Here is a 26,523-nt window from a genome sequence, read left to right as displayed (position 1 = left end):
ACGCGCGAGCAGAGAAGCGCGGAGGCCGGCAAGCGAATAGGGGGGGTCGCATCGTGGGGGAGCGAAAAAGAGCGGCGCGCGGCTGGGCGCAGAAGAAAAACAACGGAAAAGTAAAAAAACGAAAATGCACTCCCCCTTCAGGCGAGCAAGCGGGCGCGCACGGCGGCTCGTCGTCGGCGGCTGAAAGAGCGGCGGCAGCGGGGCGCGCGGCGCGCGCGCGGACACTCCTCGCAAGCAGCCCTGAGCCGCGCTCGGTGCTTCCCTCTGCCTCCGGTGTTGCCCTCCCCCTCCGGGCGCGTATCACTTTTACCGCCGCCCGTTCCCAGCTCGCCCCGCGCCGCCGCCTCGGCGCACACAAACCACCAGCGCTGCTCCTCCGGTCATTCGACAGGGTAGACCCCAGCGAGTGCGGACGTCGCGTCGAGCTGCTCCGACGCTGCGCTGCTTCTGCCGCGCGCGCGCGCGCATCTCCGTCGGCGCTTCTGGGTTTGCCGCGTTGTCTACGCGCGCTGTGTGATTTGTTTTGTGCCGCGTCGACTGGCTGTGATTTTGTTCCAGCGACCCTTGTCTTCGGTGTGTGTATTTTTTTTTCTCCATTTTGTTTCGCTCCCTTGGTTTTTGAAACAACGCCCCATACTTGGATTAATGAGAACGACCAGACCGGACGAAGCGGACCATCCGATTGGCGCGTCGTCTGCAGTTTCCAGTTCCTCTATGACAGGAGCCCAGGACAACTGAAACCCTGTGAGTGTCTACTGGTTTCATTTTTAATCATTTTTCTTTTCAGGTTGCGGCTGCTCCAGGATGTCCTAATCTCTTAGAAGTTTGTAGCGCACGTTGTTCGAGAGACGTGTTCGTAGTTCTTCTCAATAGCTATATGATTACAGGACGTTACGAATGGCCTGGGAAAAAACTAAGTTCGAACAAACTTTCCGCAGTTTCGGAAACTGCGTGCGTCTGAAACTTTCTGGCACTTTTAAACAGTGTAAACTTCGCCTAGTGACGACGTAATGAGTACTTCTGATAGAATCTGCGGATGTACGTTTATTAGTTAAGCTTTTCCATCTAAAAGCGGTAATGGTGTGTCGTCATTATCAGAAAAGAGTGAGTCTAGCGTCATTCCGCTGTGGGTACTTTGGAGCAGCACTCGCTTGACGGTAAAATCGCGATTAACAAATGGAAATCAGAACCACAAGTGACTTTTACAGGTACTGTCGTAGTTGAGGAGGTAGTAGTGCGTTTTTTTTTTCTTTACGGCGCATGTTGCGATCCATTCAACCACCATGGATGAAACACCAGTTTTACTTACTCTTGGACGCATTTCGCGCAGTCCATCTGCTCCATCTGGACGTCGGATTATTTAAAATGATAAAGGATAAAGGTCGTATCTTCATGATCTAGTTGTGTTTCAGAGGATTTTCTCAAAGAACGAAAGCCTCTTTGAAGATACCTGAAGCGCGCTTGTGGAGTTATTCATTTGGAAGACGCTCCAAATTTATTGGTTACGTTCCCTTGCGCATAAATTCTTACTGAGGTCTAGCACTCAAAACGTGCTTCAGTTCGTTTACATTTATCATTATTACAACCTTTTTTTTTTCCAGTTCGCGCATATCGAACAGGTAATGAGGTGTGAAAAAGTACCAAGTGCGCGGCAGAACGTTGTCCCACGAATCACTTTCCTTTCCGAACATGCTGGCCTCGGGCGCAGGTTACGCCTCATGAGCCACACTTACGAGAAAGGAGCTTGAACATAGCGGAAAAACTCGAAGGAATACAAGCGCCGCGCGAATTCCCGAGCGCGAAGCCGCGCCCATGGAGCCAGCGCGCACCGCGAGTACCGTGCGTACGAGAGTCGACCCGGTTGCGTAAATCGAGTCGCTCTAGATTTGTCGAGCAGTTTTCGCCGACAACAAATCGCAAATAATGTTGAAGAGACTTAGAGTGGGATTTTCGTGAAGGTCGAGCCCTTAAATGCGATGCACTTTGGAGTTTTTTAGCGTTTTACGAAACTTCGCCCCTCCTGGGAAGGTAGCTTTTCCGCGGCACACGTTGCGTATCGTCGCCGCTTGTTCGCGTTTACGTCAGGTTTTCGATCAACAGTGACGACGAATAGGACACATTTCAAATGTTGTCTTTAGTTGGCATATAAGGCATGAGTCGTCCTGAAAAATGTCGGAATGATGGTTTCAAGAGCTTTGTGCGCTAGTCGCCTCCCAAACTTGTCTGTCTACGGAACGTTACAGTCGGGTCCACCGGATACACCGTCCTTCTTTAAAAACAGTGTTTTGAACTGTGACGAGAGGTTCCAAGTTAACATTCTGCTCCGCGTGCGGCATGGATTCTAGCTGCACTGCTTACGGGTACGCTGTGTAAAAACTACCTTCTCAGTACTATGGGAGGCTACCTTTCAGTCGATCCCCTAGCTGCACACCTCGTGGCTACTCCGCATTTGGCATTGCTTTTGTGCTCTTCTCAGGCTCACGGCAATGAATTTTTTTCTGCGCTCTTCTGTGAAACTGCTGGTTTCAGCGTTTAGAAAAAACAGCACTGTTACACGAGACTTGCGCACTGCGGATGCGGCACAGGATGCTTTACAGCTTTCACTTCGGCAGCCTCTGATAACTGAGCGCAGTAATCGTATACCGAGTTAAATTGAAGCGGTTTCGGATGACTTCGCCGTTCTGTCGCAGTCTGCTGAATGCGCGCACCATTCCACTCCATAGGTGTATCATGGTATCCGCATCGTCAAAGCTGCTGTAATCTGTGGATCAGAAAAGAAACCGAATTCGCGCACAATGCAGCCCGCTGTAATGGAAGAATAAGTTCGCGGTGTGGCTTCCCGCATATCCAGGTTCCATTAGCCTTGCCCTGAAGCTGCTCCAGTGCCGCAATCAAAAGTGTCTGCTAACTGGCAGTCCTTAACAAGATAGAGGTCAGTAGTACACCGCCCTTATATAGAGTCCCGGTTTGCTCCGTAACTCCGCTTACCATGTTTGGGATTATGGTTTCTAGCTCGCCCGCGGCCTGGTTAAAATCGCCACAGTCTGTTCCATAGGCTAACGCGTTTGAAGAAGTTATGATGAGCGGCGAACTAATTAATTATACTGCCCGATAAACCTCAGTCTCTGAAGCACTGGTAGAAAAACATCTGGTGTAGCGCTTGACAGTAGCCGAAACTACACTGAATGGAGGTAACATTAACGCCATCGCACGAAGCAGAACATCGCGCTCTTAAAACAACGGTCTTGGTATAATTTGTGCTGCGAGTTTCATTTCTTCCAAATACGCGCAGATTCTACGCAGCGCGAATCAGCCGCGTGAGAGCCGCAAGCGGCGCCTTAGGGACGCGTTGGCGAAAGTGTACGGAGGTTGTGCGTATTTGCCATCCGGAATGGTTATAGAATAAGGCAAAACCTTGTGCGATCCTCTGTGAAAGGCCGCAAGTGCGGCGGCTAGACTGGCTGCGCTGACGGCGGAAGGGCGACAAAATGCTCAAAGCAGCAGTCGACCAAAAAAAGGGACCGCCGGCTGAAGAGGAGCCCCCATCGCGCCATCTTCTCCGTCGGAGATAACCACTGCCGGCAGCCTGCGGGATGGTCCGCCGATAAGGAGGCCCCTTCGTTTTCCGGAGTGTGACCCGCATCACTCGCGGCGACCGCCGCACAGATTCCGCTTATCGCGCGGGGGTCCGCCGGCGTCTTCCTTGCGTTGCCTGAGAATCTCGCGAGGCACCCGCGGTTTTGCCTTCCGCTGTTGCTTGCTTTCAAAATTCCTGCGGCAGACCGCCGTCGTCGACGGCTTCACGCTGTTTATCTCTGCTCCGAAGTTAAGGAGGCGCTTTCCGTGGTTTTGTTTCCCGAGGACGCGATGAGGCTGCTGAGCAGCCATAGCGGAAAGGGGTTCTGAGCAGTGTGTGGTACTGCCTTCTCATGCAGCTAATGCAACGGAAGATCTCGCGCGTTGCTCGAACGGCGAGTTTCAATCGCTGCCGCGTGGAGAGTTGCTCCTCCTGGGAGCGCACGAAACGGGCGACGATTGAAGGAAGCGAAAGATGAGATTGGGAAACTTCTCAGTCTGGGCAGGGCTGACCACGTACAGTGGGCGACACCTTGGCCATGTCGTATATTACCGGTTGGTTGAGATTACAATTAGCCGTGGGAGTGTGCAAACTATAAAGTTGAGCGTTTTTGCGACCGCACGAATGCGAAACTGACTAACCTGTTGGGGTTTAAAGGCTCGCGCATTGACTTTAGTGCGTAATAAAACAAAGCAGCTATTACATTACAGACGCGCTGCCAGAATAAGGAAATCATGGTATCTACCGCAGTTAGTGAAGCGGCGTACGCGCAATTGCAGGCCGCATTCTTCAGAAAATTGGCGTGGAAGATACGCAGAGAGGAGCGAATTGCGCGCTTACACAGTCGGATGCTTCGCATGGGAAGTATGTGCTCGTCGCCGAAGTCTAAAATTGCTATGAATTTAAGAGCAGGAATTTTTTGTTGTTTTGCGTAATTGCAATGGGATCATGCAAGGCGGTCTCAGTATGCAACCGGCGTTCGATGCGAACATCGCAACTGGGAGCGGTGAATTTCGGAAATACACTATATTTCAGTCAAATAAACTGCAAGAGGTATCGAACGTTTCACGCGCACGGCGAAGTGTCACGTTGTTCAAGGCGAAGTTTAACAGTGCGCGGGGCAATCATTTAACCTATAGCTACGCGCTTTACGGCACCCCACTCATAACCGTGACGTAAAACAAGCGTGTGTGCTTTAGATACGTACGAGGGACGCCACATAGGCGCGTTTTTCTTGCATATATTACGCATGCGCGATCGTTCGTAGCATATCGGCGAGTAGTGGAGCGTATTATTCCGATCTTGTTCCTTACTTCGTGCCTGTAGATTTGTCATCTTGCGCGTGCTTTTGCAATTAGTGCCTTCGAATTTCTTCTAATGCCGCAAAAAACGCAACCTGCGGTCTAGTCAGGCAGATGCGATGTTCTGTGCTTTTTTTTTTAGGTGGGCCGACAAAGTTTAGCATGTCAAGATTCGTGGGAAATATTGGTCGTGTGCTGTTTTTTAATTCATAATGCAAATACGAAGAGCGTATTCTTATATGGCGACTGGAAAGCGTCTGAAGTTTCGTGGTTTGTCCATTTTACTGCTTGGTCTCGTTACGACGATGAGACTCGCGTATGCGATCGTTGCATTATGTCTTATTGCTTGACATAAGAGCCGTGCTACATCAAGATTCGTTAACACCGGCCTTTGCGCGCTGTTTTCTGTGTGACCAAACAAGACTATAAGTACTACTTTTATAGTTGGATTTCGCAACTATGTAAGAGCTAGTACCTAAGCCACGCAGTAATAATACAAAGCGTGAACGCAGATTAAAAAAAAAAAAGAAAAATAGGCCGCACCGAAACGCGGCGTGTCTGCGTGTGCGCAGCTTTCGCGGCGTACGGCTCCGACACAGGGTTGTCAGCTTGCTCACGGCGAGAAATGGCTTGTCACCGGCTTCCTGCCCTGAGAGTATCGCCGGCTACATTTTTTCATACCAAGCTTTGACACCGCTGGCAACTCGGGAGGTCAGCTCTTGCGGAGAGCCACGCCCAGAAACGCAACAGTGAGACGTATGTGTTTGCGCCCTACGCTTTCCTCCGCCCACTTCTCTTCATTGTTTGTCAGGGGACGTGGAAGCTGTGGGCATTTTGGGCCAGACGGTTCACCTGCTGCGCTTCTTGTGCGGTGTGAAGTAAGGTTCTTTATTTGGTTGATTTTTACCTGTAGAAGAGGGCTGACGTCGGAAGGCCATGAACCGGCCGACACGTGTGGTCTCGGACCGACGGTCGCTGGTTTCGACACACGCAAAAAGAAAAACGCGGGTGCCGCGCGTTCGCTGGCGTGGCTGTCGGACGGCGCCGCGGAGATAACGAGGCCTCTGCGATAGCGGCGAGGTCCGCGGCGGCTGTGCGTGCGTGGTCGCGTCTCTTATCGCACCAGGGGTCTTGCGAGGAGGGCTGCGTCTGTTTACCGGGCTTCCGGCCTCGACGCGGCACACAGCGCGACCCGCGTCCCTGTTGTCTCGCGTCGATGGAAGCGGGCTGGCCAAAGGTCGCAGCCGTTGGCGGCGCGGAAATTGCGCCTCCTTTCTCACCACGATCGCTTCGCCGCACCCCCCTCCCCGTTTTTTCCCTCCTTCCCCCACCACACGCGCGCCCCGTCGCTGCTAGCATAGAATGCGCATTGCGTGCCGGCTTTCTCCCTGTTCATCCGCATTTCGGTATCTGTCTGTTTCTGCTTTTTCCCGCCGGATGAGCGTTCTGTTCTCTCCTGTTCCCTCCGGGCGACCGGCCGCGGCTTGATTGTGTCCTTCTCGCCTGTGGTGACGCCGCGGCGTCCGCACGTCATACTCGGGGGCGCAGTCGGTAATTACTGTGCCGCCGATTCGCCCCTGGCCTGATATATCCTCCCCACCCGCTCGCTCTTGCGCAGGGTGTGATCTATACCGACCGGGGTACGCGCACCGACTGCACCGGCGAGCCGTGCTGGATCGAAAGAGAGAGGGAGCAGCAGCAGAACGAGAGCGCGTACGCGTTACGCTGTGTTGCGTGTCTCGCGGGGCTACCAGTTGCTGAACTCTGATATTCTTTTTTTCTTTGTCACTACGCGCACCAAGTTGAATTACGCCGAGTCCGTGTCGTTCGCGTATCGCATTGCGTGGGCGGATAAAAAACGATTGCCAGTTCCGTTGCTGCAAAAGCATTTGTTGCTCGTGTGCTTACTACGTGTGCTCACTGTGATTGCTCTGGCCGATGCGCTTTTCCTTTGCATCCGCATAGCGCCTCATTCGGGAGCCGCATGGGAACACGCTTTTGACTCTTTTCTTCGCTTTCAAACACTGCTGGTAAGTGCGAACAATTCTGACAACGTCTCGGAAAACCGAACAGGGGCCCATGCCGTACGAATTCTCTGCAAGGCATTGGTCGAGTAGGTAGATCCAGCGCTGTTGCGAGGTTAGCTGATCCGATCTGCGCAGAATGAAGCCTGCTCTGCTCTTCTCGTTTTCACATCTTTTTTTTAAATGTATTTCCTTTCGTGCAATATGTGAGCAGTTCGCTATGTGCTACGTCTGCTTTTTAAGAATTACTCCGTATGCATTTCGCGCACGCTGTGTGTTCGCAACGTGCGCATAAAGCGGCGCTACTTGTCTGGGTAAACTGTGCGGGACAAGCTTCCTTTGCCTCTCCGGCATGCGTTGCTTTTACTCCTTTGCGGCTTGGCCTGGCAGTTCGCGTACCGCACTGGGTTCCCTGGCCTGTCCTGCCGGAACAATGTGTCGTTTCCTCCGGTATCTTCGCGAGAGAACAGAGCTGCGCAGCCGTGCCATTTCCTGGAGCTGATCGTTCTTTAACGGCGCACGTCACTGCAGCTTAGGCAGTTACAACTTCGGGAAACCGTCTCGCGGATATGAGCACGGCCGCGAGAAAGAGCTGCTCAGCCACGGGTGCGTTCCCTCTGCAGTGAATTCATCGAGACTTCCACTTTACTTTTCGGTCCAAGGCCAGTGTCCGATCTCCGGTGCGGGCCCCGCTGAAACAGTCTATTTTCTCCGCAGGCAGAGGAGAACCAGCCGCGAAAACCTAAATCAATCGCCAATTGGAATCGCTGCTCTAGTGGATAAGTCTAGGGGCGCCCGTTCGCGTTGCGCAAATCGGCCAGCGGTGCAATTGTTCATTGTGCGTCGCTGACCGCGCACGCCCTGCGTTGAGGGCAGGACTCCGATTGTTGGAAGCGGTCGCGTCGTCTAGCGCCTAATCTGCCGACGGTGCCCGCCCTATCTGTGGTCCCTTGCGCAGCTGCACTCGGCGGCCCCCAGCCGCGAAGCCCCGACGCGTTTTAGCGCCCGCGGCGGTTTGCTCGGCGTGCCCCAGACGAAGGCCACCGCCAGCGGCGAGCGGAGGAGAAAGCGACGCGTCACGGAGCAAGGCAGCGGCGCGTGTTAGGCGCGGCCTGCGCGGGAAAAGCCTCCTGCGGGCCTCCGCGTCTACACTGGGCGCGTGGCGCGTCTCGCTTTGCATTCTTTTTTGCATGCGAGCGACGGGGTGCGTTGGCGCGAGCAGCGTGCGAGCGCAACCCGCATGTGGGAATCGCTGGAGCGGTGCCAGTGACCTTTCCTGCGCCGCGTGCGAGCTTGGAACGCGGCAGCGTCAGCGGCACAGTGGTGAGCGAAAAAGGAGCGGGCGCGCACAGCGGTCTCGGGTGTTTGCTGAGCCGCTCATCACCCGTCCGCTCGGCGGTTCTCGGTCTTCGGAGAATGGGCTTTGTTTTTCGGGCCGGACGAGTCCGCCGGTACCTGGGAGCGCGCTCGCACCGCTGCGGCGACGACGACGACGGGGCCCGTCCCCATTGTTTTATTGTTCGGCTCGAGCGAGCCGACGCTGCCGACCGGGGACGCGCCGCCGCCGTTGTGCACCGACGCACGACGCCGTTGGAAAGCGCGCAGGCGCCTTTCTTCTCCGGCCTCGCTCTTCCCCCGCGGGGGCCTTTGTGCTAGCTTCGAGTCCTGCCGCCGCTATCTGCGGCTCCGTAACGATTACGCGTGCACCTTCCTGGCTTCAGGCGGCTCATTGTGCGCCGCAGCGCTTTTCTCGATTTCCAGCCGCCGCCTTGGTCAGCGCCGACTGGGGCTCCGGACTGCGAGCCCCCACCTGTTTACAAGAGCTGTAAATAGGGATGTTTTCTCCTCCTCGCTGTCGAGCCCGCGACCTCAAATGCCACCTTGTGCTCGAAAGCGAGAAAAAGGACTCCCGCGGAGGATGTTGAGCTAGCCGCAGCACCTGGAACCAACTGCTTCCGGCCTTTTGTCCCCGATCTTCGCTGAAAATTTTGCCCAGTTCCGTTGGGGAAGCCTCAGAGGCGAGAGTGAATCGCTGTGCTCGTTTTCGGTTGCCCCTGTCGCGATGGTTTCGACGCGTGTTGCGGTAGTTTCGCATTGGATAATCGGAGAAGGCTGCGCGACCTTCCTAATTTGAACGGCAGTGAACCAGCGCCTCTGGCGAGCAGCAGCCGTCAGGATAGAGTCCCGCACCTGTTACCGTAGACGCTGCTTTCAGCAGAGCTTTACTCGCCGCTACACGTAAGACTAACCCATAACTCAGTCCGCCTGTTCGCTTCCATTCGCGCCTCTTCTCGTGATGACTCGAAGCCCGAGGTCCAAAAATCTAGTGACTGGTGTACAAAACTGCGCTCACTCCCTCATCTTTTTCTTCTTTCCGTGCCTTAGCACATGCGCGGCGCGTCGCCGTCATTGAGTACAGCAAAACGGCGAGCGTGCTCGGTCCGTGGGTTCCCGCGCGCGACCGGTCGGTCCTGCCCTAAGCGCTCTTTGCTTCCGGCCATTTTTCTTCGTTGCAACGGCGAGGGGGGGGGGGGGGGGGGGGAGACGTCGCGGTGGCGGGGAACGAACATTTTTCTTCGCGTCTCGCCACTCGCCCTACCCGACGTGGCACGACTCGCCTTGGCCGCTGCCTGCGCGAGTCCGCCGTGGGTCTCCGCGAAGCGCGAGGGAAAGACCAAAAGAGCTACGGCGGGGGCCTGTTCGAGGAAAACCGCGCCAAGCCCGCTGAAAAGGGCCGCCGGCGGTGACATCGGCGTCGGCGACGCTGCCGGCGGCGGGGAAAGAGGCAATAGCGGAGTTGCGCGGTCGGTGCAAGCTTCCGCCTCTCCGGCGCGGCGTGCGTGAACGGGAATGAAGAAACTGACGCCCGCCTTGGAGTTCTTTTTCGTCTTTGAGTTTTTTTGTTGTTTTTTTCGAGAAGACGGAATGGAGAAAATAAGAAACGGAAAAAACAAAGCACTAAATCGGCAACCTGGCTGCTGCCCGGGCGCGCCAACGTCTACGCCGCCGCGCGGCCTTGAAGGGTTGCGGAAAGAAGCAGCGTGGAAAAGCAAGAAGACGCAGCAGTCTGGGGTAAAAGGAAGGCGCGGCCAGAACGACGGTGTCTCCAGTTCCCTTTCTTTCCCGGCTCCGTACGAATAGCGAAACGGAGGTGGCGCACGCGCGCACATGATGTGTGAAGTCCTGCGATGCTTTTCGCGGGTCCTCCTCTTGGTAACTTCTTACTACGTTGCATTCTTTCCGGAGTTCGCGTTGCTGGTCATGCGTGTAATTTGCGTGGGCATCCCCGCGGGAGTTGGAGAGCAAGCGACGTGGCCCAGGGCGTTTTTAGGGGACTAATTGAACGCCGACGTCGTGTTTACACTCTTGCTGGACCTCATTCGCCGTGGTTGCGTGTCATCCGGCTCAAATACGCCGCACGTTATGCTAACGAAGGCTGGTTCTTCGCCTTCTGTGAATTTCTTACAAAGGACGAAAAAAACAAAAAACAGAATCGAGGCTTTTGAAGCACGTCATGCTCCTTATCCTCCGCCGTCTTTCGCCGAGGCACAGAATGCCCCCAGTGAAGGCGTTATGAACTACCTGGCTGCATTGCAAGAGTGCCTCTCGCAAACTTTCGAACGTGCTGGTGCTTGTGCGCTTCCATGGCGCCTTGCCTTACGCGAGCGCGTATTGAATCGGTGAGGAATGAATGAACCGAGCGATTGCATTCGAAGAAGCCGCATGGAAAGGAAAAACAAGGTGGGGTTTGGAAAAAAAGTTTGACGGAACTCTCATTCAACGTGAACCGGGCGCCCGGTGGCAGTCAGCTTTCGTTCTTCCTCGGAACGTTTCGCTGTGGCGTGCCTCGCACCTTGGATAGCGCACTGAAAGCCTCTGAATGGATCTGTCGAGTTTTGTTGCTATCGGAGCGAGTTGTCAGCCCTACTCCCTTTCTCTCTCTCTCTCGCTCTCTCTCTTGCGCCCGCTTTGCCGCCTCTCGACTGGCTTCCGTCCGGCCCATGCGCGCGACGAGGCCGTGTCTGAATGCGTTATTGCCTGTCGCAATCGGCGCCGAGAGGCCCAGGCGCGCGTGGTGGCGCGCAACGAACGCTCAGCGCGTGTAGAAACGTCGTCGTTTCGCCAGGTTAGGCGATAGTTGTTTGCGCTTGAAGCATTCGAGTTTCTAGCGTTTAGAACCGGCTCGCACGTTTCTTGAAACGTTTCACCGACACACGAGTGGTCAGGCTGCGGGCGTGTTTGCAATTTGCGAGTGGTCAGGCTGCGGGCGTGTTTGCAATTTGCTTGTCTCCAAAAAGCGGCCATAAGAACCGAGTCTGCTGGCACACTCTTTGGGGTGAACACGCGCTTGTTGCGTTTGAGCACTTGCTGCCAGTGCCGCCGTTAAGTTTTATGCTGTATTGCTTGCGGCCGAAGGTTAGTACAAAAAACACTTCTTCACTGCGCTTTGCTGTGTGCTGCTGTCCGTGTTGATATCCAACCAGGCGGCATTTTTTCCGCGTAGATCTGTTGACTGTACGGCCGTGATCGAAAGAGTCCCCGGCAAGCCTGAGACGATGTACTTACAAACTGCCTGCGAACGCCACCTGATGATGCAGCCCCGATGTCGGTGCCGTACGCCACCTGACGAAGCGTTCGCGCCGATCTCGGTACCACATACACCCCGAAAACGTTTCATCGGGTGGCGCCCGCGCGCAGTTGATCGCAGTTCTGCGTGGATCGCGATGCGCTCGCAGAAGCCTCTTCATTGCGGTTTGTATGCGCCTTCTACTTTGAAATGTTTCAAAGCAACAAGGACATCAAGCATAATTTATCGGCATATTTTCCATCGGTCTGTCACCATAGCCATCGTCAGAAATAAAGGTGAATTGAGCTGCGAAATTCAGTACCGGGGGCTGAGACTGGATCGTTCATTCACATTCAGCATTCAAACTAAATTTTACTGACGTGCCCGACAAAAGTTATTTTTTCGCAGTGATGGAAAGGCGGCTTGCTATGCAATTGTTAACGACAGGGACATTAGTCAAGCTTAAAACTCGGGCTTTTCACAAACGAGTGACTGAATGGCTGCGAATCAGGATCACTGTAACATGAAACGAGGGTAATACTGGGGCCAATGTTGGGTTCGCTTTATACGAACAGCCTAAATTTGTCTATGGCATGATCACATGCTACTTTTGGGATAACTTACACAGTTCTACACCGGGAACGAAGTTCTGTTTGGGAAGCCCGCTTAGATAATCAGTTTTGATTCGAAGTATTTATAAAGTGTGGTACATTTAATTATACCCCGCAAACCAAGCCGCGTCGTTGTTGAGGGTACCTGATGATTTTTGAGTTAGCAACTGTAGGTTTTTTGCTCATCCAGCTTCCCCCACGAGCAGAATGCCGCGTCGCCGCTCCCGAAAAGCCGCTTAGGTGCCTCGGGCGACCGGTAGAACCCCGTGGTCCGGAACGCCAGACGGTGTTAGTGCCGCACACTGTGACCGAGAGGAACGGAGTGCAAAACCGCCGCGGAACGCCTCGCCGGAAGCCCACGGTGCCGCCGTTGTCCCCGACCTTTCATTCAACTCCGCCGCTGTTTGCTGCGGAGCCTTTCGCTGCCGGCTAGAAAAGCGGATGAGGTCGGGTCCCTTTGGGGGCTGCGACAGCTCCCACCGCGGCGTGGGTGCAGGGAGGCCAAGATTAGCAGCAGCTCACGCGTAGGGGAGGGCGGCCGCTCACTGGGCTCTTGCGCCGTTATTTGCGCTGGCGACGGCGCGTGAAGCGGTAAGCGCCGAAGCGGAGTTTGCCGCCGACTCCAGAAACCGCCCATTGCACCGCTGTGTTGTTTTCGTACGTACGTCTTCGCTTCCGGCGGCAGCTGTTCGTCGCGCACTGCGTCTGCTGTCGTGGCTTCACCTTCCACCCGTCTTCGCGTCGCTGTTGGCCGCGGGTAGCATATACAGTAACTCTAGGCCGCGGTAAACAGCGTGGCTCACCGTAGTACATATCATTTCGGTGCGAGTTGCCCGCTGCCGTCGTCTTTTGCGCACCGCCGGGTCTTTATAGTCGAACTGTTTGCTTCGTTTACAGGCCAGCTCCTCGTCCCGACCTGTAACACTCGCTCGCGCCAGAGCCTCGTATTAGACGTGGAGCGGAAGCTGCCGCGACGTAGCGCAATGACCGCGTTCGTGACGTCAGCCCGCTCAAGCTACTGAAGCAGCACCGCGCTAACGAGCTGTAGCCGAATGGCCGGCAGCCGCTTGCTCCGGAACGTCCGCTTGCGAGGCCCCTTTCTTTGCCCGGGCGTCCGGTAGCTAGAAAGCGGCGCGCTCCTTCGACTGCGGTATCTGCAGCCTCCCGTTTCCGCCCTTTGGGAGCAGTCGAGGAGGACCCTCGCCACCATCCGCGGTGTGGGCGCGCTTCGTTAGGGCGGCGTCTGACGGCCTCCGCTCCCACATCTTTTGCTCGCTGTTTTTCTTGTCGTCCCCTCGTCTTCGGGCCTGTTGCGGTCTTTTTTCTCGTTATCTTGTTTTTGCGCCTCGCATTTCTCGACTCCTGTGCGCGCCAACGCGTAACTCGAGTAGCTCCTGCCGCTTTCCGCTTCGCGAAGATTGCGTAGTGCAAGGGTCTTAGTGGATGCCCGTTGAGGTCGTGCCTTTGATGGCGGTGCATATGCTTGGCACCCTGAGAAACGGCAGTGCCCGGAATTTTAGTAATGGAGGCAATAGTTGGATCGGAACTAGGCTTACTGAGGGTTGCAATACTGAAGTACTTTTCGCTATGCTGCTAGGCCAGGTATGATAGGTAACCAGCCACTCGGTAACCACGTGCTTTGACAGTCGTGTCCGGTTGGTCAACGCGTATTTTCACTTTTTTTTAAGACTCCATCGCTTTCTTCTGCCGGGATTGCTCTTAATGCGACAATTTACTTGTTAATTACTGCTGCATTAGGTGTTCGTCCTTTAACAAAGTAATGACAGTGCAAGCTCTATATGTCACTATTTTCTTCAAGCGGGCAATATCTACCGCTGACGAAAACCGAATATGCGTGTGTGGAAAATAATATTCTCTGAAGAAAAATTCGTTCTGAAATTTACACCAAGAAAGTTCTACTGAATTTTCAGGAAACAAAATCCGATAACTCCTAACTCATATGTATCAAACTCGTACATTTGTAGTTTAGCTTCGGGTGAAAGGAGCCAGTCGACGCAATCCATCGCATAAAAAAAGAAACCTGCGCTTAGGAGACGTGCAAATGAAGATTTATTTCCATAAAACATAAAGTTTTACGATGGAATTAAGGAAAAAAGGTACGCGTTAGCTTGACTAGCAGTACACTATGCGGAGACCTTGGCATCGGAAGAGACTACATCGTGAAGCATGCAACGAAGGGGAATACCTGTCCGCCCCTCATTTTTCTTCTTACATCTGCCCGTACGCAGTGTGGTGGCCGACTGACGAAGCACTTCTTTTTCTGCTTTATTTTTTTTTTCTGCAGGACATTTTCTCCTTTATTTCGGGCAACTCCGTGAAACCCACGCGCATAACTTTTCATGCCGCCCTTTCTCCTCCTCGAGTCTGTTGTCGAACCTTGGAGCACGCGCCGCGACATATCGTCTATTCTCTTTCCTTACCATCTTTCATTCTTCGCCATGTCGGGGCTCGACAACGCTTCGAGGCGAGCACGCCCTCACGTCCGCCTATTGATCCGAAGATTACTATGCCAGCGGCGGCGCCCCGCATGACGATTGTGCCGCTGAAAAAAACAGCTGTGCGCTGAGCGAAAGACGCGCAAACGAAGCCCCGCTCGCAAAGGGCGGAGGGGGCTTTCAGAGAAGCGAGACGCCGGAGTTCGCTGCGCTGTCCGCGACGCGGCACCCACCACGGTCGATTGGCTTTCGCGCTCCTTGCGTGTACCGTGTTTGCGCGCGCCTAATCGAAAGCTCGCCCGCGATGAAGCTCGGGGAAACGCCCTCTCCCTAGCATTTCCTTTCTCTCACTTTTTATTTTTTCGCTGTTTCGTTACTGGCATTGTGCACGTAGGAAATAGGTATCGAGGTAGCGGTGGACGTCAGGTGCGTGAATCGGAGTCTGACGTTGTAACTTGTAAGGAGACAGTGTGCCCTGTAAAAAAACAACGGCAAAAAGCAGAACGATACTATAGGGCTGTGACATGGCGCATCGACCTGTAAGTTAACCCTGTACGCGCAAGCGTGATTGATCTCGTAAAACATGAATAACGTGAATTGTGTAGCAGATACCTGGACAGCAAAAATATTTTCCTTCCTTTATTATTTTTATTTTATTCTATAATAAAGAACCACTTACTACTCGGTGGCCAAAATTTACAGCGGGTCTTGTCGAGTTGTCGCTCTGTTTGGGTTCATTTCAGTCGTGAGATTCTGGCGCATCGCTTCCGTCGCAGTTGTTTTCCTCGTTGCATTCGCAGAAATCAGCGTTGTTGTTGTTCCAAGCGCGGTGACAAACTGCCTCATGCCCGGTAGCTGCAATCAGCGACGCTCGCACAATGGGCGCTGTGCGGCTTTATCGGCGTCCCGCAGCTCGGGCTCCTCTTTTAGCGCCGAGTATTTCTCTTGCGCGCTTAGCGGTGTGGGGTACTCGGTTGACGCACGACGACGTCACTCTTGGAGGGGGGGGGGGGGGGGGGGAGGCCTCCTGTCTCGCTGAAGCTACCGTGATCGCCACCACGACGCCAGCCTGCTTCGCAGAGATGTGGCCCGAGACGCACACTTCGGTAGTGCGGGTACATTAGGGAGCCAACTGCCCCCCCCCCCACACACACTACACACACTCTTTTTTTCGAACGACAATTTGGTTGTCAAAAGAAACATGCTTAGAGGTTCACAGTTATTACCCATAAACTCTCTTTGAGCGGCCGTGCCTAATGTTTCTCCATGCGCGGTTCTTCGGCAGCGAGAACTTTAGCGGCATATAAATGTTATTCAGTGCTGAAGATTTTATTTCTGCGTTATCTGCCATTTGTAAAGACCCGATGCCGAGCGTTAGTGCAAATTAATGTACTTGGAAATTGTAATGCATATCAAAATATAACCGAGTGAAAGAAGAAGCGAAGAAAGTGTGAGAAATATTAGCAAAAAATTTAATTTTCATCTTAAGATGATAAGAGTACGAGGATGAAAGAGCAAGTGCTAAAGAACCGAGGACGCAAAGGATAAGAACACAGAAATATTGCCGCTATAATGCGAACGCTGGCGGCTACATTACTTTGCAGCGCGAACATCCGTCCGCGCGTGCCACCGGAGAAAGCTGCGGCCGAGCCACTGACGCCTACACCAGCTATATTCCGAGGGCTTGTTAAAGAAAACAAAAACTGAAAAAAAGAGAGAGGAGATGGGGAACAAGGTTGCAGAGGCACTAAACAAAATGTGAGAAAGGCGCCGGTCTATCGCAGGCGTTATTAACCGCCTACCCGCTAGCCACGCTGCCTTCTCCCGCCCTCGCTGGGGCTCGCGCTTACCGCTCCAGCATGCCCGTTAATTGCGTTTGCTGCTGCCGCCACCAGCGCGGCTATTCCGTTGCTGCCGCGTGTCTTCTGGCTTTCTTCTTGTGCCCCCACCGCCACCCCTTCCATGACGGCTAAATTGTCGGCCGGGGACGACGAGCCCGTTGCTGCCTGGGAAAGGGCCGCCCGCTACCGCGTGCCGGCTCTAAAACCAATCAGCGCTCTCGCGCATGCGGCGGCGTTTGCGGCAGTCGTGGCCCCGTTTATGTTCCGCAATTACGGCCCTAAACGGCGGCGCGCTGCTACCCGGTGTTTCTTTCTTTTTTTGCTTCTTCTTAGTTCACTAGTTGGGCGCAGCTTTGGTGAGACCGTTAGCAAGTACAAGTTCGCGCCGGTCGGCTCTGCGCAATTTGCATGCGGCGGTGGCTAAGCGCGCGTGAAAGTGCGCCGCATCCTTTTTTTTTTTTTTTTTTTTGCGAACATCCTCGCTTATATTTAGAGTCGGATTGCTCATGCCCCGCGCCAGCCGAAGCGCCATGACGGGTTGGCGAACCATTTGGCGCCAGCGGAGTCCGTGAAAGCTGCTATTGCGAACGCTGCCTGTCAGAAATGTACGGCGCTTCTTCCGGCACTTTCCTTTGCACTTCAGGCTCGCAGCCTTACTCACTGCTGCACGGAAGTAGCGCGGCGCATTCTAGATCTGCCGTCTCGGGAGGCGTGCGCGTAACCCGCGCGCTCCCGTTTGCGTCGAGATGCTTGCACACGTCACTCGCTTCCGGTACTCACTCTGTCAGCTTCAGAGCTTCCCTTTATCATGCTTCTTCCCCGTTTTTTTTTTTTTTTTGGCGGCCGGCTTGTCAATTTTGTTTTTTGGGTCATTCGTGTAATACGGACTCAAATAGAAAGAGAGGAACATTAATAAGTACTAGTGATGTTTAGAATGGAAGTGGTTCTGACCACGGGGTATCGTTAAATTGTGATATCGTTATCTGCCGTCGTTCAGCAATCCTCCAAAAGCTGAGGGGTGAGAAAAAGTAAGAAAATGCCCTGGGTGGCTTTCTGAACGAGTAAGTTGAAGGTCTATTTCGTTGTGGTCTATTCAAGCGGCAATTCCAAGATAACGGCTTGAGGGGCTAGTTGGTGCTGCATCGTATTCAGATATGTGGCACAACAAACACAAACACAAGAGAAGATACACAACACACGCGTTGTGTATCCTGTGTTTGTGTTTGTTGCGCCACATATCTGAATACGAAGCGGCAATTCGTTCCGGTGCTATAGAAAGAGATGAGGACATGAGCTAGGATAATAAATCGATTATATTCGAATTTCATTTCTGCCCTTTCCGCTGTTCCTACATCGCTGAAACAACGTCAGAGCTCTTCGTCGTGCCGCTACAGTCGCCGCGACGGAACAATTGACCAGAAAGGAGCATCGTATTTGCACACGCGGCGATTAATGCATAACGTTGAAATCAAGCGCACATCACCTCTATCGTCATGACATAATCGTTTATCGCAAACTTCTCTTTCTATCTCAAACAAAACCCTAGAGAGGTCGGGGAGAAAAAAAAAAAAAAAAAAAAAAAAACGAAAGATATGTCACGACCCGTCTTAACGGACTTGAGCAACACGAATCGAGATATGCCCGCGCAATATTCTTAGGTGTCAAAGCATTCCCCTTCGCTACCAAACACTTCCCCATCTCGCTTCCTCGTCGCCCTCTCCACACGCCTGCCGAGCAGGACTCGCGATCACAATAGCGCTGAGTGATCCCAGCGGTGACGTCTCCGCTCGTTGTCCTTCCCATCAGGGTATGCGCCTGAATAGGCGCCGGTGCATATCGCAACCCGCCGGGACGGTGAGGGCGCTTATGCGCCAAACGTGGACGAGTGCCCGCGATGGTCGTTCGAGTACGGTGCATTGCGCGAAACACCCGGCGTCGTTGGCGCTTTTGCGCAACCGGTTACGGAACAGCGCCGAGGAAATGAGAGGCAATCGGGAAAATCGTTGCAATATTGGGAGGCCTACACGACGACGTTCGCCAACGTTAGAAGCTATATAGCGCCAAGCGCGTTTGGGAGCACTGAGCGCGGCGTCGCGTTCCCGCAGTAGCACTCGTTCATCGAGGTGTCGTGGCATTTCCAGCACCGTGTTTTCCTCCGCATGGGTCCCTTCGGGCCCCGAAGAAGAGGGCGCGTGGTGCAATCGTCGTGTCGCAACTTGGTGCGCCCTTTCGAGCGTCGAGTCTGCGCCCCGAGCCCCCATCGTCCTCTCGGCACGCCGCTACTGTGACGTTCGGGGAGAGGAGCTTCGGGCACCGCGCTCCTTTTCGCCCCGTCTGGCAGGCCAGACGACCGCCATCCTATTTACGCGACAGTCAGCCAGTTTGGAGCTGGCTGCTACGAGTGGCGCTGCCGGTCCGTTTCGCATCGTTCTCCTTGCGTCTGGCACGAGATTGTAGTGCAGTATCACATGAGCTCAGCTTGCTAAAAACATTAGGTTGTAGCCTCTTATGGGCCGTTGCGGTCCCTCACAAAACAGCTGCTCAGGCCCGGTACTTCAGCTCCATTTACTGCGACGAGCCTGCCTGTCCTGACCCGCCGTGGCAGGGTTTCGCCGAGCTGTCGTGGATGGAGAGAAAAAAAGACAGACATATACAAAATTTGATCGACGGTTCTCAAGAACGTTGGTATTATGATGATCGGGGCTCACAGTGGCTGACGTTGGATCGCTCACATACTTGTCTCTAGCTTTAAACTTTAACGCACTCTGCCGCTGACGCGTGTTGGTGGCGGCCGTCGGCTCCTCGGTCATCGTCCCGTTTAGCACTCGAAGCGCGCAGAGCGAATGTGGCGTCCGACTTTTCCCGTGCAGTTGTTGCGAGAGAGGTTCCCATCTGTCTCATCAGCCTCCGCTAACCGCACCAACGTACGCGTCTCGGCAGAAATTATTTGTGACACCCTCGGTGAGTTATACTGTGTGTTTTTTTTTTTTCTTCGCTGTCCACTGAAGGCGAAATAAGGCAGACAAAAATAAATTCTGCCGCCTAGTGTTCACGCAATGGACGAACACCATAATTGCTGTGTGTCGACAATTAAAACCATAGCTACGAGGAAGGAGTTCTGCTTATCTCTGCTCTCGGAGCTGCTTTCGTCCAGGGCCTTTCGTCTTAAACTCGGTACCTCAGTGCCAGAGAGAGAGAATCAGCAATGGAGATGTAATTTAGTGTTTCCTTTGACGCGTTCACGATAACGTGGGCCAGTACGTTAGCGATGGCAGCTAGCTGGCACCTTTCAGGTAAACAAACGAAACGGCATATAATGTTGGATCAGCGGTTCTCACTTATAACTGCAAAGGGCCGCGAATAGCGCAGATAGCCGGATTGGAGACCTCGGAACATTTGAGTTGCATTACTGGACTAATGCTATTTTCGCTCTTAACCCTTGCTCGATATTCCCGCAACAGTGGTAGAGCCCCCCACGTGAAACTCGGTGCACGGTATGCAAAGAAGCTGCAGCAGTCACGGCACGTTTCGCCCAGCCTTTTCACACAAAGCGGAGTTGGTTCACATTTCGCGACGCCAACTTGCGGGAGAGAGTAGTGCGTGACGAAATTGCGGCGCGCGCAGTACATCCCTCCACCTCGGTCTTTCTTTGCTCTCTCCGGGAAGTGATAGCGGCGGCGTGAAAGGCAAGAAAAAACGGCCAGGACGATATCGCGTATGCAAATGCGGCAAGCTCGTTTTCGGTTCGCAGCAGTCAAGCCCGTCCTTGTGATGATGCCGCGGCAGCTTTGAAGGAAATAGCCGGGGAGGCCGCGACTAGAGAGGTGCTACCTCGCGGCGCGTCTCGAGAGTCGCGGTTCTTCGCGCGAGTTCCTTTGTGCTCACAACTCGCCGCATCCACTGCGACAGTGACCTTCTCTAGCGAGTTCGGCGCATCGCTGTAGGCAGGCGTACAATGTGTGTAGATAGATAAGCCCTATTTTCATTTTTTTTTTCTAATATAAAACTGCGTAGCCGTGCGATCAGGCTTTTGGAGCTCCGATTGCGTCGCAGTTTCCCAATTTCGTCCACTGCCTGCCATTCGTGATTGCCTCGCCGTGACCAAGTCACGTCCCCTTAACTAAACCTATGCGACTCTCAAATATTTGGTGGTGTCCCAGATGAGGGAGGAGCGAATAAGGATCCAAGGCGGTTTTCGCGGAACATAGCAGGTGCGGCGGCGCACTGTGCGCTCTTTCCTTGCGCCACGGATCCTGTAGGTCTTGGAAGAGCGAGTGCATAATACCCCAGAGCAGCGGGTTGGCGTCAAACGCGACTGCTCGGAAGAGGCATCGCAGCCACTACAGCGCAATGATTCATTGCTGATTGTTCAAAAGCGCTCACGTATATGGCATCGAGTTGTGCTGGCATGCCCTTAGAGGACGCGCGTATGTGCGCGAAGTTTCAGGGTTCGGCGTTTTCGCGTTCCTTTTGTGTTTTGCGGTCGTCTGTCGTCGTAGTATTTTGAGAACCGAGGGTGGCAGCGGATGATTTATTGGCGTGACTGAAGGCGAAGTCCCCGCGCTTAAATTTACGAGGACGAAATGTTCCCTGGGTAGGGGTTCCTTACTCATCGTGGGCGTATATATCGCGCATCTTTACGCCCTTGCACTTGCTTTCTTGCGTTCCGTAGTGCTTGCGTACACTTCAAAGTGATTTGCTGGCGATCGGCAGCGGAAACTGATGCAAAAAGCTCCATGAAGGTTTTTCTTTTTTTTCAAGTCTTAAGGTCTGCTTTGCAAAGATTATAGTATGCGTGAAAGAAAACTTGCAAGTGAGTTAAACGTACTCTGTGTTACGAATGCTTTTAGTGAGGGACGAAGTTTGGCCTCGTGCAACTGTCTACGCGACGTGCAACTGTCGCGTAGAAGTAAATTCTGAGGCAGTCACTTCCCGGGCCTTACCGCCAGTTTCCTGTGGTGCGCAGGACGTCGTCGGCGATGTACTACGCGAGCTTCTTCCCACCGGCGGTGCGGCCGTTTGACGGCCGCGGCCCGCTGGACGGCGTGACGGCCGCGGCCGCTGCGGCCGCTCTTGCCGGCTCGGCGGGCGTGAGGGGGGAGCGAGGCGAGATCCCGCTGGACCTGTCGCTCAAGCACGTGCGGCCCGACGGGCCCGAGGCCGCGGCAGCCGAGGAGCTTCTGCTGCTCGAGCACCGCAAGCTGGCTGCTGCCTACGGCCGACACCTGCTCGACCCGGCAGCGTTCCTGAGGCTGCAGCACTACCAGCAGCGGGTCGCCGCCGACGCATTCCTCCAGCAGGTGAGTAAGGGCGACCTTCTTCAGTTCATTAGCTGCCTTAACTTTCTTCTTGGACAGGGATTGATGAAGGGGTGCCACCGCAATGTCATGCGGCAGCCTGCTTAGCGTTAGCGAGATTCTTTAAATCGCATCTTCTCTCTGATATTGCTTCATGGCGCGGCGTTTGCGGATGAAGCGTAATTAGCAGCCACAGATAGCTGTTTTGTAAACATCTCCTTTAGAGCGTTATAAAATTGCGGGAAGTTTGCATTTAGCACTAAGTACTGAATCTTCAAGCGTTAGTCTGCATGAACTGAGATCGCCTTATTCCCTATTTTGGCATTATTTGTGGCGGACTGCAGCCAGCTTGGTTATTTCAGTGCCTTCTGACAGCTTATAGCTCGCCAGTAACTCAGAGTGGAGTTTGTCATCGAGACGAGTAACCATTGCTCGCATAAGAAATCAACACCGCCCTCCCGTCTCACGCAGGCATTCGGGAGTGCCGCAGCGGCGCAGCACCACGCCATGGCCGCCGCTCGGCTGGGCTGCCTGGACCAGCAGGTGGCCTTTCATTCAGCCGCAGCCGCCACGGCGCGGGCCGCGCCCTCGGCCGCAGCCGCCGCCTTCCTGGAACCCGCAACAGCGCTGGCGCTGAGCATGCGCGGTGCGGGCGCTCCCGCGCTGGCGCCGGGAGACCTGGCGCGATCCCTGTACCCTCCGACAGCGGCCACCGCGTTGCCCGCCGGATATTCCTCCATGTTCGCCGACATGTTGCCCAAGCCGGACCACTGCCGGCTGGCCGACGATGCCAAGGCCGGCTCGTACCCGCGTGCCAACGGTGTCTCCGACAAGGCCTCCTCCTCCTCCTCCTACATCGCGGACCCCGTGCGCTACGCTGCCGAGCACATGCAGAGGCTCCAGGAGAGCCAGACGTCGGCTAAGTTCACCACGTCGGGTACCGCGCAGACTACCAACACATCCTCTTCGTCCACGTCCATCTCTTCGTCGTCGTCCAGGGACCACAAGAAGTCGTCCTCATCTTCGAACCGCCACTCCACGGAGACGTCCTCGTCCACCACGTCGTCGTCCGCGTCGACAGCCGCCGCAGCGGCTGCGGCGCTGAATCTGCTCGGACCGAGGCCCTCCCTGGGCGGCGGCCTGAGTTCCGCTTTCGGCGAGACGGTGAAGCGCGAGGACTATCTGAGCGCCGCCGCGCACCTGCCCTTCTATCCCGGTTGGGGCCTGCCTCCAATCATACCGCCACCCACTACCACGCCCCTGTTGACGCCGAGTCCCCAGAAGAAGAAGGACTCGAGGTCCTCGGATCGCTCGTCGGAATCTTCGCGGAATAATAGCCGGAGCAGTCATCACGGCAAGTCTTCTTCTAGCAAGCGCTCTTCGTCGTCCAACAACATCGACCACCACCACCACCATCACGTCAACGACGTTGTCGTCATAGACGAAGAGCAGCGGTCCCGGCTCGCGGCTTCGCTCCGGCTCGGCTCTTCGAGCGGCGGCCGCCCTCCGCCGCCACCCGAGCCAGAACGTGCGAAGATGCCTCGGCTGGAGGCGATGCAGCCACCGGACGAGGCCAAGACGTCGCATTCCGGCAACGATACCAAGAGGCCGGCCGCCAAGAGCCCGCTGAGCCCTCCGCCGCTAATCGCAGCCGTACCACCAGCAACCAGCCCCAAGACGGCCGAGCCGTCCTCCGCTCCCGGGGCGCTGCTTGCGGGCAAGCCGCTGCCTGCGTCCACGACGGCTGCCACGACGACGGCGGCGGCGAGTGGCCTGCACGCGAAGCAGCACCACCATCACCAGCACAGCAAGGTGATCACGCCGCACGACGAGAAACCGACGCTGAACTTCTTCTTCAGGGACCACAAGCCGCTGACGACGACGGCGCCTTCAACCGCAGCTTCGGTGCCACGAACGGCGACCACCGACGTCATTGCGCACGCGCACCAGGCGCATTTGCAATACCTGCAGCAGCTTCACAGCAACAGCGGCGGTCACGTGCTACCCCCTTCGACAGCGCTGCCTGCCATGGAGGCTTCTTCATTCGGCGTTACCTCGCCCGTCAAAGACGAGAGCCTGCGGCACTCGGCACACCTCCCCGCGTCGTCGGTGGTAACGACAACACCGGTGACGACAACGCCAGGCAAGGACGTGCCGGCGCCCGTCAAGTCCTTGGCGCAGCCGCAGGAGCGGGTCAAGGAGCCAAGAACTGTCGAGGTCAGTTGGCCACAGCCTTATTCTAGTTTCTCTTCTTAATTTTGGCTCTATCGGTGTCTCCCACACCGGGAGGCCCGGTCCTTTGCGGGCTGTGGGGAGGCTGGATCATATTCGATTCGGCCGCTATTAATCGTGCCGGCCGTTTCGAAAGCGAACGTGCGTCGTCGCGGACATGGCGCGCGCGTGAGTGCGCTCGCGTTTGACCTTGGTCGGTGCCGTAAGGTCGCTTGCTAAACGGCCGCATTAGCGGTTCCGGGGAACGCGCGCGGAAGCGCCGCGGTGTTTCTTTTTGTATGGCGGTCCTCGTTTTTTTTTCTTTTTTTTCCTTTTCTCTAGCGCTTAAGAAAGAGCCGTCGCCGCCGTGTACGAGGGCTCGCGTAGCACTTCTCCCCGAATAAAGATACTTGGTAGTAGGTACTATATTCCGGTCCGCTCAGCTGAAGTCTCGCTGTTGAGAATTGGGGTTTTATTTTGCAGAAATTCCCCCTTTGTCGCTCGCAAGGTCTTGCGGTACTGCCATTTCTTGGCGTAGATGGACGAGCAGAATTAGCGTGCCTAACAGGATTATGTTAGCAGCCGGCCATTCCATCTAATGATTGCTCGCGCGTTGAATTTGGTTGCGGGATATGCAACCGCTGTGACGTTGGGGAACTTCCACTCTGCGGTTAGCAATGGTTCTGCGCGATTTTCATGGCGAGGTAAACGTCTCATCCCAACCTGACCTGAAATTCACACGTATGTCCTTTTATCGCACCTTACTGTAAATGCAAAGTTGGAGGACCTCGTCATCCGCAAAAATCGCGAAAGATACTTTGGCGGAGGCCGTTCGTTATATTGCGTATCACCGCTGCTGCACATGGCGCACCAGAAAATGCACTCTTTGAGCACTGACGTGCTCGGGTTCGGACCCCGCCGAAATTAGCTTAGCCCACGCCCCCCGGATGTCTCGAAAGAGCGATAAGGCTGCCGCCATTCACGCTGTCTTGCCTCCTCCACCCGGCGACCGGATGTATCCTCCCGTCGTCCCAGATGTGGAAGGGTAGCCGTCGCGGCGTCTTCTAAGCCGAAGTGGATCCCCGCCGAAAGAGAAAGAGGGGTGGGGGCTTCAACACCCTGGAGCTCTTCTCAGAATCGCGCCCTCAAAACGGTCACCGCTTAGTTCACCGCGGACTCGGCTGTTACTGCGGAAGCTCCTGCTTGTTCTCCGCAAAGGGAGGAAGATGAGAGGGGGGGCATCCCGTTGTCGAAGCACTGTAATGACCGAGAGAGCTACGCGGATCCATCTGGTCACGGCATTCTTCGCCAACGGATCTGGGTTTAATTATGTATACATGTGCTTGGCCAGGCATTTTAAACTGGGCTTCCTTTTTCGTTGCCTGGCTTACCACGCGAACTGCAGGCTGCGGTTCAATTTGTGAGATTGTGGGGCTGAAAAAAAAAAAGAAAAAACAATTTACGTTATGAGGGTAGTTATTACGCGTGGCTGTCAGAAAATGTGGAGCCCACCAAGACGTTCCCCGCTCTAGCGTGAGCCGTGAAAGGCGTTAAAAAAGGCGGGCATACTTCTCTACTAACACCATATATCTGTGACAGCAACTCTCGGGCTTGCTGGGGAATGAGTTTGGCGGTGCTCCTCACCGCTACGCGCTCGTGTATGCGTGTCTCGTTTGCCACTCGGAAAGAAACGGGCTCTTTTCGTTTTCGCTCGTTTCACGCTAGGCGCCTGCGCTTCGGGCCGGTCTTCTAGGAAGAAGGCGGTGATGGGAGGGAGGCATCGAGGCACGCGCGTCGCCGTCGTCCGTGCGTCTCGCGCCGGAGGCCTCGCTCATTTACTTCCCCGGTCGTTTGCTTGTTTTTCTTTAGCCGCGACGCGGAGCGAAAACGAGCTCCGCTCCCGCTTTGCGCCGCTACAGCGAGCGAGCAGAGCCGCGCTCCGTTCCCATCTCGAGCGAAAAGAGAGCGCACCCGGCGACGCGCAGGCGGCGCGCTCCGATTTTTACGGCACTCGCGCGCGCCGCCTTTGTTTCGTCGTCTCCGTTCAGGACGTGTCCCCAGGCTCGCTCGCCCCCGTCGGCCCGTTTATTCCGCGTGCTCCTCTCTCGCCTCTCTTTTTCTTTTCTGTTCGCTTCGCCTCCGTCAGCGTCACTCCACGTCTGCGACAGCTCACGTAGTGGAGCAAGGGGGTGTGGGGGAGAGTGGATGTGCCGCGCAGTTGGCGGTAGTTCGCGGCGGCTGTGACGCGTCGCCGCGCGCGCGCTTTGCGCTGCCGCGTACAAGTGGTTGGGCACCGCGACCGCTCTTTGTCTCTTCCTTTTCTGTTTTTATGGCGGCGCGCTTTTTTTTTTTTGCGCTTCGCTTCCCGCTTTTCCTGTGTGCTTGTACGCACGCGCGCGCTCGGACGGAACGGCCCCGGCGGTCGAAAGCGCGGCAGCTGCCTGCGCTGCGGCGTCTGATTAGACTCGGCTCGCTGGCCGCCCCGGGGTGTGATAAAGGGACGGGACATGGCGGGGGCACCCGGAAGCGGATTCGCCACCGCCGCGTTGGCGACGACGTTCCCTGAGCCGCTGCCGCCTGACGGTCCGACCGGGATACCATTTTTATTTTTTTTGTCTCGCCGTGCGCTTGACACGGC

At 55.1% G+C, this 26,523-nt stretch overlaps 1 protein-coding gene across 2 annotated transcripts in view; it reads left to right on the top strand.

Moving 5' to 3' along the window:
* The first annotated feature begins 310 nt into the window (after positions 1–310).
* LOC146200399 (uncharacterized) overlaps positions 311–26,523 on the top strand; it is a 59,566-nt gene continuing 33,353 nt past the window's right edge. Inside the window, exons 1-3 of one of the 2 annotated variants that reach the window (XM_084595515.1) lie at positions 311–744; positions 21,344–21,677; positions 22,146–23,891. In XM_084595515.1, the coding sequence (XP_084451641.1) occupies positions 21,357–21,677; positions 22,146–23,891 (2,067 nt within the window). In that variant the 5' untranslated portion in view covers positions 311–744; positions 21,344–21,356. Of the gene's footprint in view, positions 745–6,740; positions 6,909–21,343; positions 21,678–22,145; positions 23,892–26,523 lie in introns of those variants that run through there. The other variant, XM_084595516.1, reaches the window with a different exon arrangement.

Source organism: Amblyomma maculatum, chromosome 2, assembly GCF_055883805.1.
Source record: "Amblyomma maculatum isolate TAMU_Amacu chromosome 2, ASM5588380v1, whole genome shotgun sequence".
Taxonomy (NCBI): Eukaryota; Metazoa; Arthropoda; class Arachnida; order Ixodida; family Ixodidae; genus Amblyomma; species Amblyomma maculatum.
This window is presented reverse-complemented; position numbering and strand designations above follow the sequence as displayed.